Source organism: Leuciscus leuciscus (assembly GCF_965113295.1).
Source record: "Leuciscus leuciscus genome assembly, chromosome: 12".
In the NCBI taxonomy this organism is placed as follows: domain Eukaryota; kingdom Metazoa; phylum Chordata; class Actinopteri; order Cypriniformes; family Leuciscidae; genus Leuciscus; species Leuciscus leuciscus.
This window is the reverse complement of record NC_138736.1, coordinates 42377516-42391920: the sequence shown is the minus strand read 5'-3', so window position 1 is coordinate 42391920 and position 14405 is coordinate 42377516. Positions and strand designations below refer to the sequence as shown.

At 41.8% G+C, this 14405-nt stretch overlaps 2 protein-coding genes across 5 annotated transcripts in view; both read left to right on the top strand.

The window, feature by feature from the left end:
* The first annotated feature begins 537 nt into the window (after positions 1-537).
* LOC309511395 (sodium channel regulatory subunit beta-1-like) lies at positions 538-9813 on the top strand. Of its 2 annotated transcripts, none has more exons than XM_082186628.1 (7): positions 538-705; positions 961-1184; positions 2055-2221; positions 4879-5113; positions 6125-6266; positions 7697-7768; positions 8801-9813. In XM_082186628.1, exons 2-6 carry the CDS (start codon positions 1130-1132, stop codon positions 7761-7763), a joined length of 666 nt encoding a protein of 221 aa, XP_082042754.1. In that variant the 5' UTR covers positions 538-705; positions 961-1129; the 3' UTR covers positions 7764-7768; positions 8801-9813. The 2 variants fall into 2 exon arrangements, with proteins under 2 accessions (XP_082042754.1, XP_082042753.1); XM_082186627.1 differs by having other exon boundaries at positions 929-1184.
* Positions 9814-11808: 1995 nt separating this feature from the next.
* The window catches only part of syngap1a (synaptic Ras GTPase activating protein 1a), a 78388-nt gene continuing 75791 nt past the window's right edge, over positions 11809-14405 (top strand). For 2 of the 3 annotated variants that reach the window (XM_082186440.1, XM_082186441.1), the window contains exon 1: positions 11809-12572. In XM_082186440.1, coding sequence (XP_082042566.1) covers positions 12551-12572 — 22 coding nt within the window. In that variant the 5' untranslated portion in view covers positions 11809-12550. The remainder of the gene's footprint in view (positions 12573-14405) is intronic. The other variant, XM_082186439.1, reaches the window with a different exon arrangement.

The window sequence follows — 14405 nt, the reverse complement described above, 5'->3', positions numbered from 1 at the left end:
TAAATATATAGAATAGAATAGAATCGTCCATGTGACAGCTACTGTGAGCGGCTTCATGAATATTAATACTTGACGTCACATGACGTCCTTGTGCGTGCCATTATTAATATTCATGAGCTGAGCAGTGCAGTCCGCGCGCGCCCCCTGCTGTCTGACTGAACCCACAAACCTGCAGTCAAAAGGATTAAAAACATGATCAAACATTAAAAATAATTTGCAATGCAGTAAAGAATGACGTTTCACAACTCTGATTTCCATAATCAAAATATTAATATAATGTTAGTTAGCTAGATCTATCTGAATAACTGATTAGTAGAGAGCACGGTGATGCATGAAAAGTATTTTAATAGGTATTTAACTTTATGTTTATCATTATTTCAAAATGATATTGTACTGTCAATAATTGTATTTGGTATTAAATGGGACCTAGTTTGAAGGGAAACCTCGTATTTATTATAGTTAATGATCATATTGTGTATTTGAGTGAGTTTTGAAGGGGCTGCACCTGCGGGGAGCGTCGTGACGTCACCGCGGGGTCAGGTTGCGTCGCGCGCGCGCGCGGCCCGGGATTTTTACCGCAATGCATCAGAACTCAGCGAACGCGTGAACGAGCCGCTCAGAATGGCGTTTAAACCCGACAGATCAGCGAGACCCGATCATAAACACCAGTCTAATGCTTGAGGATTATTACACGCGAGTCAGAAGGCAAGTTTCAGATCTGTGTGCATGATTACAGTGATGATGCGTTCATGATCAGTGATGGAAATATATTCATAAATGAATGTGCATGCGCAGCGCGCGTTTATCAAGATACATGTGAAACATGCACAGATATAAATGATGCAAACAGAGGAATGAGTGTAAACACTGATATCAGATGATTGTCTGTGTTTCTCTGGCGTGTTTTCACACACTAAACATCTTTCAGAGCCAAACTGATGCTGGTCTAGTGTTCTGCAGGAGTCCATCACATCAGCGGGACGGGGCCCTTCAGAACCTCAGAACATGAAGATCCGTCACTGTGGACTCTAGAGTCTCAGAAGCCCACGAGAGAGAGAGAGAGAGAGAGAGAGAGAGAGAGAGAGAGAGAGAGAGATCACGGTCGAGCTCAGTGTCTTCTGTGAGCATCATGGACATGTGTGTGAGACGCCTGCTGCTCATGTGTGTGTTCTTCATGATCTCAGGTGAGTCTGACCTGCAGGGGTCCGGGGCCCTTGGGGGCCGCAAGCAAGTGACAGGGGTCCGGGCCCTCGGGGAGTGACAGGGGTCCGGGGCCCTTGGGGGCCGCAAGCAAGTGACAGGGGTCCGGCTCCCTCTGGGAATGACAGGGGTCCGGGGCCCTTGGGGGCCTCAAGTGACAGGGGTCCGGGACCCTTGGAGAGTAACAGGGGTCCGAGGCCCTTGGGGAGTGACAGGGGTCCGAGGCCCTTGGGGAGTTACAGGGGTCCGGGACCCTTGGGGAGTGACAGGGGTCCGAGGCCCTTGGGGAGTGACAGGGGTCCGGGACCCTTGGGGAGTAACAGGGGTCTGAGGCCCTTGGGGAGTGACAGGGGTCCGGGACCCTTGGGGAGTGACAGGGGTCCGAGGCCCTTGGGGAGTGACAGGGGTCCGAGACCCTTGGGGAGTGACAGGGGTCCGGGACCCTTGGGGAGTAACAGGGGTCTGAGGCCCTTGGGGAGTGACAGGGGTCCGGGACCCTTGGGGAGTGACAGGGGTCCGGTACCCTTGGGGAGTAACAGGGATCCGAGGCCCTTGGGGAGTGACAGGGGTCCGGGGCCCTTGGGCAGAGACGCAAATATTTAATTTAATAATGTAATAATACATTTAACAGAAATGTATTAAAATAGAGTAATACAATTTTAAATAACACGTATGGCACTACAGTACTGTTGATTTGAAAAGAATGCAATAAAGTATATAATATAAACTGAATATTTCCAAGTAACAAATGTATTTATGAAATATAAGATGAGATGTTGACAGTATGAGAGTGTGGTCTTTCCTCATGAGAATATGACGCTGCTGGTGAGATGTGTGTGTGTGTGTTTGTGCAGTGTCCGTGTGCAGCGGCGCGTGCGCAGAGGTGGACTCGGACACGGAGGCCGTCGCGGGAAGAGAATTCAAGCTCGGGTGCATTTCCTGCAAGATGCGCCTGGAAGTTGAAGCCACGGCCACCGTAGACTGGCACTTCCGGGCGCACGGACAGGACGAGTTCATCCATGTGAGTGTTTGAGCGGAAGCTCTCGTTCAAAACAGCAGTTCATTTGAATCGAGTTCCAAAAACAATTAAACTAAATAAATAAATAAATACATTTGATTAAAATAAGAAATGGTTTAAAATAAAAAAAATAATTGGCTTAAATTAATAGATTTAATTATAATGAATAAACTGATTAAAATAAATACTTAAATAATAAATGGATACATTCAATGTAAAAAAATATATATTAAAGTAAACACAATTTTATGAAAACAACTGATTAAACTAATGAACTGTTTAAAATAAATTAATAATTAATTAAAATTAATACATTTAATTAAAATAAAACAATTATTAGAATAAATACAAATTGATTTAAATAAATAATACATTAATACATTTGATGTAAAAACTGATTAAAATAAAGATTTTATGTTAAAATAAAATAAAATAAAAAATGTATCGATTAAAAATAATAAATTGATTAGTTGATGAGAGTAGGAACGTAGATTGACAGGTAAATCGAGAGCTTCGAGCAGCTCAGCTGCTTCTTCACCACGACAGACCGGTACATCGACCGCGTTACTGCAGAAGCTGCACCGATCCGTCTGTCAATCTCCCGTTCCATCCTTCCCTCACTCGTGAACAAGACCCTGGGATACTTGAACTCCTCCACTTGAGGCAGGAACTCTCCACCAACCTGAAGCGGGCAAGCCACCCTTTTCCGACTGAGAACCATGGCCTCGGATTTGGAGGTGCTGATTCTCATCCCAGCCCCTTCACACTCGGCTGCAAACCGTCCCAGTGCATGCTGAAGTTCTTGGTCTGATGGGGCCAACACGACAACGTCATCCACAAAGAGCAGAGACGAAATCGTGTGGTTTAACTGTAAACAGTGTTGGTAGGGCACTGCTTCCCTCTCCTGAGGTGCCGGACGGTTTGCCAGAATTTGTTCTCCATGGCCTCACCGAACTCCTCCCAGGCCCGATTTTTTGCCTCCACAACCACCCGGGCTGCAGTCCGATTGGCCTGCCGGTACCCGTCAGCTGCCTCAGGAGTCCCACAAGCCAGCCAGGCCCGATAGGACTCCTTCTTCAGCTTGACGGCATCCCTTACTTCCGTCGTCCACAGGACAGGCACCGGAGACCTTACGGCCACAGCTCCGAGCGGCTGCATCGACGATGGAGGTGGAGAACATGGTCCACTCGGACTCAATATCTCCAGACTCCCTCGAGATCCGGTCGAAGCTCCGCCGGAGGTGGGAGTTGAAGATCTCTCTGACAGAACGTTTGGGTCTGCCGAGTCTATCCAGCTTCCTCCCCTCCATCGGATCCAACTCACCACCATGTGGTGATCAGTTGTCAGCTCCGCTCCCTCTCTTCACCCAGTGTCCAAGACATACGGCTGGAGGTCGGAAAAGTCGATCCACAAAGTCGATCATCGACTTCCGGCCTAGGGTGTCCTGGTGCCGCGTGCACTGATGGACACCCTTATGCTCGAACATGGTGTTCGTTATGGACAAGCTGTAACTAGCACAGAAGTCGAATAACAGAACACCACTCGGGTTCAGGTCAGGGGGGCTGTTCCTCCCAATCACGCCCCTCCAGGTGTCACTGTCACTGCCCACGTGGGTGTTGAAGTCCCCCAGTAGAACGTCAGAGTCCCCAGTCGGAGCACTTTCCAGCACCCCTCCCAGGGACCCCAAGAGGGCCGGGTACTCTGAACTGTTGTTCGGTCCGTAGGCATACACAACAGTGAGAGACCTATCCCTGACCCGAAGGCGCAGGGAAGCGAGCTGAGCTGGGGGGCTATAAGCAAACCCACACCAGCCCGCCGCCTCTCACCATGGGCAACTCCAGAGTGGTAGGGAGTCCATCCTCTCTCAAGGAGTGTGGTTCCAGAGCCCAAGCCATGCGTGGAGGTGATCCCGACTATCTCTAGTTGGTACCTCTCAACCTCACGCACAATCTCAGGCTCCTTCCCCGCCAGCGAGGTGACGTTCCACGTCCCTAAAGCTTGTTTCAGTGTCCAGGGATTGGGTTGTCGGGGCCACCGCCTTCGACTGCCGCCCGATCCACTATGCACCAGCCCCCTATGGTCCCTCCTGCAGGTGCTGAGCCCACGTCGCTCCCTCGACTGGGCCCCATGGGGGAGGTTTGGCCATCATGCGCTTGCATGCAAGCCCCAACCCCGGGCCTGGCTCCAGGGTGGGGCCCCGGCTGTGCCATGCCGGGCGACGTCACGGTCCTTGTTTTAGCTCGTAACATAAAGGGTTTGTGAAAAGTAAATTAATAAATTAATAAAATTATAATTTGTATTAGAATTATTAAAAAGTAAATAAACAAAAATGTATTAACATAAATAAATAAATAAAACATGATTAAAATAAATGTGTTAAAATAAATAAATAAAAATGATACATTTGACTAAAATTAATCTATTAAAATAGACTTGATAAAAATGTATTTAAATAAATAACACATCTAACAGTACCGTAGACAAGAATGCAATGATGTAACATACCGGTAATGATATTATAAACAAATTTACAATATGAATTTTTACTATATTTATTTGGACTTTATACATAAAAATATACAATGTCAACGCAAATGTGGGTGTGTTTTTCCGAGGACTTGTAATATAGATGATGATTTTGAAGTTTGTGTGGTGGACAGATTTACAGCTACGACGGACAGGAGTCGAACATCATCGACGAGCGTTTTCAGGACCGGATAAAGTGGCAAGGCAGCAAATCCTACGACCTTCAGGACGCGTCCGTCGACCTCCTGAACGTGACCTTCAACGACTCGGGCGATTACCAATGCACCTTCAACCGGATCCTCACCTACCAGCACTATGAGTACTCCACCACCGTCAACAAACTGGTCCACCTCACCGTTGTGGCCATAGGTATGGGGTTTACCATGGTGAAATCACTGTAATGCATGACTTACAGCGGCTGCCGCTGTTTTAGGGCCATTCCATGTTTTTCTGGTGAAATAAATACATAAATGAAGAAAAAAAGCCACAACTAAATACAAGTATCTTCATGAGCACAACCAATGGAAATGGGTCAAATTCAGCAATTTCCTCATGGAACCACATTCAGATCCTCATATCTCTGAAAGTGAGCTATATAGAGCCTTAAAAAATTAGATGCAAAAAGAAAAGTTTGTTAATAATTGTAACCTAAACGGACATTGAGATATCTGTAATACTTCTTGAGTAACAGACACACAAACTTTGGAAAAATACTATTTTTGTCTCTCAGACTGGTTTGTTCTATGCGATTGGTTTAATGGAGGGAAACCAGATATATTTCTAGTTTCAACATTATTTGTACTTCAGACATTCCTCTTTAAATGCAGTCAGTTTCAGTAATCAATTACAAGTATCTACTTTATGCAAAGTGTCCAACATTTGGTTTTCACAAATTTAACAATTTACTCCTGGAGCCGAATTGAGATCCTCATATCTGTAGAACTGAACCATATAAAGCCTTGAAAATTGAGATACCAAAAGAACAGTTTGTTAAGAACCAACATCTAAAAGGACATTGAGATATCTGTAATACTTCTTGAGTTACAGACACACAAACTTTGGAAAAAACCGTCACCGTTGGCATAAAATGCAACAAAGATTGATAAAGTCAACATATTTTACTAATAGAGCCACTGATCTCTTTGTAAAACTAAAATCATCAAGCTGCCGTCTTTCTGAAGCCCTTTTCCCCCTCCTGTAACTTGGCTCCGAATCACAGATGAAAATTGAGAATTGATGCCCCTCTGCAAAACAGATTACTCCGTAAATATACATGCATGGCATTTCATATTTTGACTTTCATCGCTATTTATGTTTGTCTTTCTTCAGAAAATATATTAACTAAAATATTAACAAAAAATGTGTGTGTGTGTGTGTCAGCCACGCGCAAGACGGCTTCCATCGTGTCGGAGGTGATGATGTACGTGACCATCATCGGGCTGCAGCTCTGGCTATTGGTGGAGATGATCTACTGTTACAGGAAGATCGCGGCGGCGGGAGAAGAAGCTCTGAGAGCCAGCGCGTGAGTATCTGCAGTCTAGGGCCCCTATCATACAGCCAGTGCAAAGCAGCGTCAGGCGCGACGCAAGTGTGTTTTGCTAGTTTCAGCCTGACGCAGTTTTCATTTTCACGTCCTGCGCCACATTGTTTAAAGGGTAACTAAACCCTAAACCAACTTTTTTTAGTTAATGATCTGTAAGAATGGGGCTTTATTAGTGCTGTTCATTGATTCAAGTCGTTTTTTTGACATTTGTGTTTAAAGTGTTTTAATTTTACAAAATATGGTGTAAAAACTGTGCTGCCCTCTTCAGGTTGAACAGTGGCTACTGCAGTTGAATTTTCCTATTGGAAGTTGTGGTACCCTCTGACGTCAGAGAGTACCAGTTAACCACGCCCTTGCCTGCAGAGAGATGCGTCACAGATGCACGCCCCCTCTCCACTGGGCTCTGCCTACTTTTCCAGCATTTTTCAAATATTGCCAGTGGGTGGAGTCAGGCTCTGACCAGGGGTTTAGTTACCCTTTAAATAGCGAATGTATTTGCTCCATCTGTGGCCCATGGGCTGCTGGTCTGAGAACGAGTGTGTGTTTCGGCGCATTGTTGGAGCATTGCTATTTTGAGGAAACTAAAAATACACTGAGCCACTGATCAACTGAAACCTGCTCTAAAGTCAATGGCACAGAATTTATTTTGTTATTTAAAGTGTAAGTAATGTACGCCTATAGGCGGGTCCACAACGCGCTACACTCTGATTAGTGCGCACACACACACATATACACTCTGCTTATTACACACACACACACACACTCTGCTTTTTAAACACACACTCTGCTTAACACACACACACACACACACACTGCTTTAACCTCGAGCACGAGCAGATCCGTTTCCTCGCTAGAGAAGCATTCAGTCTTTCCGTTTACAAATTCCTCCATGTAAATAGGGAATCCGCCATGGCACGAGCACAACTGGCTTTTAAAGGGAATGGGAGATTAGACTCTGATTGGTTTATTGCTCATTACGGCCAAAACACACTCATTATTCTTTAAAAGAATAGAGACGACCATTTTAGACCATGTGCTGGGAGCGGCGACCATTTTTCCCGTCGTTAAGCTATCAAAAGTGTATTCGGACACGCACTAACTGAAGAGCTTAAAATAGGGCACTATAACAATATTTGTACAGTAAATTCACTCGTCACCATCCGACATTATTTGTTAATGCATAATCTTATTGTAAAATGTTACATAATATCTTAACATCTTCATGCCTGATAGTTGCATTTATCAGATTCGAGACGGATGATCATGTAGTTACATTTTGTGATGGTATAAAGATGAATCTAATAGCCAGACTAAAAAGGTACGTCGTTAAATACAGGCTCTCGTTATTGTTGCAGAAGCAAAGACTTAAACCTGAACTCATCATGTTGCGTTTGTGTTCTGTGTTGCAGCGCGGAGTATTTAGCCATCGCAACTGAGGGCAAAGACAACTGCGCCGGTGTGCAGGTCGCAGAATAACACAGGTGAGATAACTAGCAGCAACGGGCCTGTTTACGCCACACACAAACACAACTTATGCTGGCTTGACAAAGCCTCGTCTGAAAGCTTCCTAGCTTGTTGCTTACATGAATTAGCTTGTTGCTATCATGATTTGTCATGGTGTTATCCTGTTTTAACACATGAGCATGCATGATTTAGAATGTTGCTAATGTTTTAACACATTGCTAGTAGAAATAGCCATGTTGCTATCATAAATTAACATGTTTTAGCATATTGTTAGCATTAATTAGCATGTTGATAGCATTAATTAGCATGCTGATAGCATTTTTCAACATGCTGCTACCATGTTTTAACACATTGCTAACATGTTTTAGCCTGTTGCTAGCCTGTTTTAACACATTGTTAGCATAAATTAACATGTTAACACGAATAAGCACATTTCTAGAATGATTTAGCATGTTGTTAACATTGTATAACATTTTGTTAACGTAATGGTAGCATGTTTTAACACATTGCTAGCATAAATTAACATTTTGCTAACATGAATTAACACATCGCTAACTTAAATTAGCATATTGCTAACATGAATTCAGACATTGCATGGATTAGCATGTTCTGAGAATGCTTTGCTAATGTTCCCATTAACTTGTGAAAACTGTTGTATGAAAGTTAAAAAATTTCCAGTTTATTAAATGTTTTAAAATGTAATTTTTTTCTCTTGGTTATGTTAACGTTAAGGGGACATTACATTGTATCATTCTTTAATCATTTTGGGAACGTTACTTTTGATTGTTCTCTGAATGTCTAAAACAAGTAACATTTAAAAAATGCTAGACAAACATCCAACTAAAACATTTCAGAGAAAACGCTCCATGATCGATGTATAATAATGTTTTTGTGCTAGTGTTTAGAGAACATTATTAAAGATCAGATAACTGAACGAACGTTTCTATTTTGTTACTGTAAGAACGTTTGTTCGTAGTTTGGAGAGAATGTTAGCACTCGCGCTAGAACTGAAACGCTGCTGATTCACAACGTTGTTCTGGTTTCTGCAGGTTTTTCCCAGGAGCCTCTCCTGAACTGCTGTCACTCACTCCTGTTTTATCTGCTGTTGTTCCTGGCGATCGATCCTCTGTTCCGCATGATTCCTCACGCTATGCATGAACCGAACGCTCATCCCGAGAACTCACTGCATTATTCCTCCTCGCTCATAGACAAACGCAGTACTATGAGTTTGCACTAGAGGTCAGTAAAGAGCAAGGAATCTCTGCTGATTGAGGCCAAACACACACACACACACACACACTCACACACACACTCACACACACACACACTCACACACACACACACTCACACACACACACACACACACACACACACACACACACACACACACACACACACACACACACACACACACACACACACACACACTCACACACACACACTGTCACTCACTCATAGACACACACACACACACACACACACACACACTCACACCTACACCTACTTACACACACACACACACTTACACACACATACTCACACACACACACACACACACACACACACACACACACACACACACACACACACACACTCACACCTACACTTAAACACACACGTCTGGTTCACTATCTTTGTGGGGACTCTCCATAGACTTAATGGTTTTTATACTGTACAAACTGTATATTCTGTCTCCTTACACTAACCCGACCCCTAAACCTACCCATCACACACACACACACACACACACACACACACACACACACACACACACACACACACACACTAACCCAACCCCTAAACCTACCCATCACACACACACACACACACACACACACAACAACACACTCACTCACACTCACACACAACAACACACACACTAACCCGACCCCTAAACCTACCCATCACACACACACACACACACACACACACACACACACACACACACACACACACACACACACACACTAACCCAACCCCTAAACCTACCCATCACACACACACACACACACACACACACACACACACACACACACACACACACACACACACACACACACACTAACCCAACCCCTAAACCTACCCATCACACACACACACACACACACACACACACTCACACTCACACACAACAACACACACACTAACCCGACCCCTAAACCTACCCATCACACACACTCACTCACACACACACACACACACACACACACTCACACACACACACACATATAGATATATTATAGTGACTGTAAGATGATCTGGAAGCCGATCTCCATGCACTGCTGAAACTGCATGAGTAAAAAAGAGAATCTGAAGAAACTTCCTTTATATACGTAATAATAGAGTTTAATCATATCTGTATAATCAGGTGCAATATGACAATAAACGGTAGTTCTCCAATGTAGCAGAATTATATTGTATTAGCGTTAAAACACTGAACGTCTCAGTGCAGACGATCCAATCACAGGCCTGCGTTTCTGCTCATGTGACGTTCAGTGAGAGAGAGAGAGAGAGAGAGAGAGAGAGAGGGAGAGAGAGAGAGAGAGAGAGAGAGAGAGAGAGAGAGAGAGAGAGAGAGAGAGAGAGAGAGAGAGAGATGTAAATTAAACGAGTTGAAATGAATCTTGTTGACTGTTTGATTTTGTGTTTGTTCACATTATTAATGCATCAATCGACAGGAACGATGAACGATGCTTTTGTCATAAAGTCAAACATGACTTATAACATGACTACATGAAATATAATTTAACATAACATAATATTTCTTAATGAGCATTATACTGACAAAACTGAAGAATTATTTATATTATTACTGTTATGATTTGCTATATTTTTGCATTTGTTCTGTTTTACACAAGTACTAAAGATACCAGATGTTTATGATGATTATTGACTTGCCGAATTAAACCTGCTTTTGTTGAAACATTCTGTGCCGTTTCACTGTAGTTTTGAGTGAAGTGTGTAAAATACTATTTAGTTTCTATTGTTTCATCATTTCAAACAAGTTGTGTTTATTTTTATCAACTTATTCATTAAATCGTCTTTTATTTATTCATTTTAATTTAGTTATTTATTTGTTAACACAAAATATTTTAATATTAATTCATTTATCTATTTTATTTAAAACTATTCATTTATTTTAATCAAATTTATTGTTTTTATCAATGTATTTATTTTAATCAAATAAATGTATATATTTTATCATATTTATTTACATCCAATTTTATTTATTTTATTAATGTTTATTTTTCTCAATTTTAATTAATTAATTTATTTATTTATCATTGTTATATTTTATGATGTATTTGTACAGTTTTTCTCTAGACTTGCGGCCACAAATATCACTCTGAGTCTTAAACACACGTGAATGACATCATCATCCTCCAGGAAGTGACACTGACATCATCATCCTCCAGGAAGTGATGTGGTTTTGGAGGGAAAACAGCTGCACAAACACTGCTGTTATTTGGTTATTGGTTTGTGACACTTTAATATTCCAGTAGTTTCATTGAAAACTGAATTTCAGCTCAAAATTACTTTCAACCTTTTGGATTCTATTAGATGATGATGATGAAGATGATGATGATGAAGATGATGATGTTTCTGCTGCAGTTTTCAGACACAAACAGTGGCATTTTAATTGAATTACATATTTACACATTATAGTTTGTTATGATTACAATACTATTTCATTAAAATAATGAAATAAATAATTACAAATAAATTTAAAACATTTTTAGAAAATTCAAAAATGGAATAATAATATATATAAATATATATTATAGTTGATTATAATAATATTTCATGAAGATAATGAAATAATATATGTATAAATAAATTGAAATAAGCTTTATTTTACAGAAACTAGGAGCGGCGTTTTAATTAAATATTTATATAAATATATTTATAGTATTAATAAAATGTAATTATCTAATGAAGTAAAATAATTGTTAAGAATATTTTTTTCCAGTTTTACTTGATGTTATTAATTGTTTGTGATTACGTGCTGAGAAATAGATAGAATAGTAGATATCTATCTACTAGAAAAATGTATAATTATTAAAAAAATTCCATGACTTTTTAAGAATTTAATAAACTTCCATGAGTTTTCCAGGTCTAGAAATCACACTTTCAATACTCTCTCTCATATATCCAGGTTTTCCAAGAGGAGATTCACTGAAAGAAGAAACAAGATGTGATCATGAATGTTTCTTGAGCATCAGATCATCATATTAGAGTGATTTGTGAAGGATCATGTGACACTGAAGACTGGAGTAATGATGCTGAACATTCAGCTTTGATCACAGGAATAAATAACACTTTACTATATTCACATAGAAATCAGATGATTTACACTATAATGATATTTCACAATACATGTAGTTCCAGTGGATCCACTTCATCTCCACAGAGCAACTTTCCTGGCTAACTTCTCCCTGGTTCAGTTCTGGTTCAGGTTCGGGCTCGATCAGTCCACTCACTCATTGGGTTCGGGTTCGGTATCATCACTCACTCATTGGACCGCGCCGTGCCGGGCGCGCGCGCCCGTGCGCGTTCCCGTGTGCGTGCCAGTGCGCGCTTGCGTTCGATGACGGGAGCGCAAAGTGATCAGCGGATCTTTTCGATCATCATTCAGATCAATAATAGTATAATAATAATAATAATAGCACCTTGCGTGCGCGCCTCGCGTCTGGAGAGCTGTGCGTCATTTCTCTCCTTTATGTTTGAATGTTGTCGCGCTGGAGGAGTGATGATGGATCCTCACAGAGCGAGCTGATCACGGTCAGTGCCGGAGGATCATGTCCTATGTGTCTTCACAAGGTAAGAGTTATAATCGATCATCTGATCGGCTCCGATCACTGATCAATAACGGGCTCGCGCTGGCCGCCAGATGATTGACAGCTCTCACTCTGGAGTCCAGCGATGCCTTTACATTCACCTGATCGATAATGCACCTTCCGCGTGAGAGTCCAATCATTGCGATCGATAATCAGTGTGAATAGTTGAGCTCAGAAACAGCAGGTTTATTTATAGATCCCGAACCGAACCGAGTCAGGAGCGGCCCGCGCGCGCGCACGAGGGAGAGCTTCCGGAACACACGCGAGAACATCAACACAAATACTCACACTGAGAATCACAAAATTATTTTAATGTTAACTGTAAAATACTGTAGCAATGCTCGCTTAATCGGTTAACAGTGCTGGGAAAACTGTAATAAATCTAATGTAATTGTACAGTAAAACCTGGTTACATCAACCATTTTAAGATGTAAAAAAGAACAGAACCCTATAATTTACATTGAAATGCCATTCCCAGAATTCCCTGTGTGACACTTCACATTTATGATGGTTTTTAATAGGCATAATTATGTTTCTTCTTAGTTTATTTTCTGATCAGTTGTGTTCATTAGGGTTTAATGTTGTTAAATTAAAGCATATTGAATTATTTGAGTGTCCATGATGGTGTTTGGTGTTGTTTAGTGCAGTCCATACTGATGATCAGATGGATGTGTGTATTGATTACGCATCTGTAACGGTGATGAGCGTCAGTCGTGCCACTGTGAATCTCAAGAGGTCATTTACATTGAGCTGGAGGAGTTTCAGTGAGAGCTTGTTTAAATGTCATGCTCTCCTGTCGGCCGGACTTCTGTCTGTAAAGTGAGTTTATTCAGAACGAAACAAACAGTTTGTTATATTATTGTATATCATCAGTTTTTCAGTAGCAGCTTCACAGTAATAAACAGGAGAATAACAGAATCAAGGATGCAAACTTCATCAAATATGAGACAAACATAGAGTCAGTGGTGAAACTGCTCTACATAAGAAACCATCCTCTGCTGCATTTGATACCATCAATCACAACGTTCTTTTGAATAGACAAGAAAATGATGTTGGCATTACTGGAATTGCATTATCATACTTATCTGACCGTTATCAGTTTGGAGCAGTAAATGAAGAGATGTCTTATTAGTGCTGGGCGGTTTGACCAAAAATCCATATCACGGTATTTTTCCAAATTATACCGGTTTCACGGTATCTGACGGTATTTAATTTTTTTCAACATGGCTGGTTGTTAACCACATTTTCCACTGATTGAGAGAGGAAATACCGCAGTAGATTGACTTAGGTCCCGAGTGAGAGTTGTTTCCTGCGGCAGTGAGTGTTCTGCGCGCTGTTTATGTGCCCCAGGCGCCTCGCGTTTTTGCAGTTGAAAAAAAAGCAACTCCGAGCGGAAAAAGTGGCCGACGTCATCGCGTTTTTCTCCACTGTCCAATCGAATGAATGGAGAGGCGGGCCTTCCGTTGTAGTGATGAAAGCTACAGTTGCTTGAACGCCCGGAGAGTGCGATGATGGAGGATGAACTTGTGGTGCTCTCGCGGGTTACCAGGAGCTTAACGGCTTCACGAACCGTAACTACCACAATGTTAACTTAAAGTTAATAAAGTTAATAAAAGGCGGATTTGACGTTTACTTGATTGACAAGACAGCTGTTTCAGTGGTTGCCTAGCAACATAAAATGCAGCGCACTGCTCGTTCTGTGTGCCTCGCGTTTTCGAACCTGAAAAACGCGTCTGGTGGGATCGGGGCCTTAGAACTAGGCATGTTCTAGGCATCATGAGTGAACTAGGCATCATTAGAACTAGGCATCATGAGT

Bases quoted from the DNA above. Each gene is read 5' to 3' on its own strand.
- LOC309511395 (XM_082186628.1), top strand. From the start codon at position 1,130: ATGGACATGTGTGTGAGACGCCTGCTGCTCATGTGTGTGTTCTTCATG. The intron at 1,185-2,054 runs GTGAGTCTGACC...GTGTTTGTGCAG, and splicing joins TGTGTTCTTCATGATCTCAG to TGTCCGTGTGCAGCGGCGCG. The intron at 6,267-7,696 runs GTGAGTATCTGC...TCTGTGTTGCAG, and splicing joins GAAGCTCTGAGAGCCAGCGC to CGCGGAGTATTTAGCCATCG.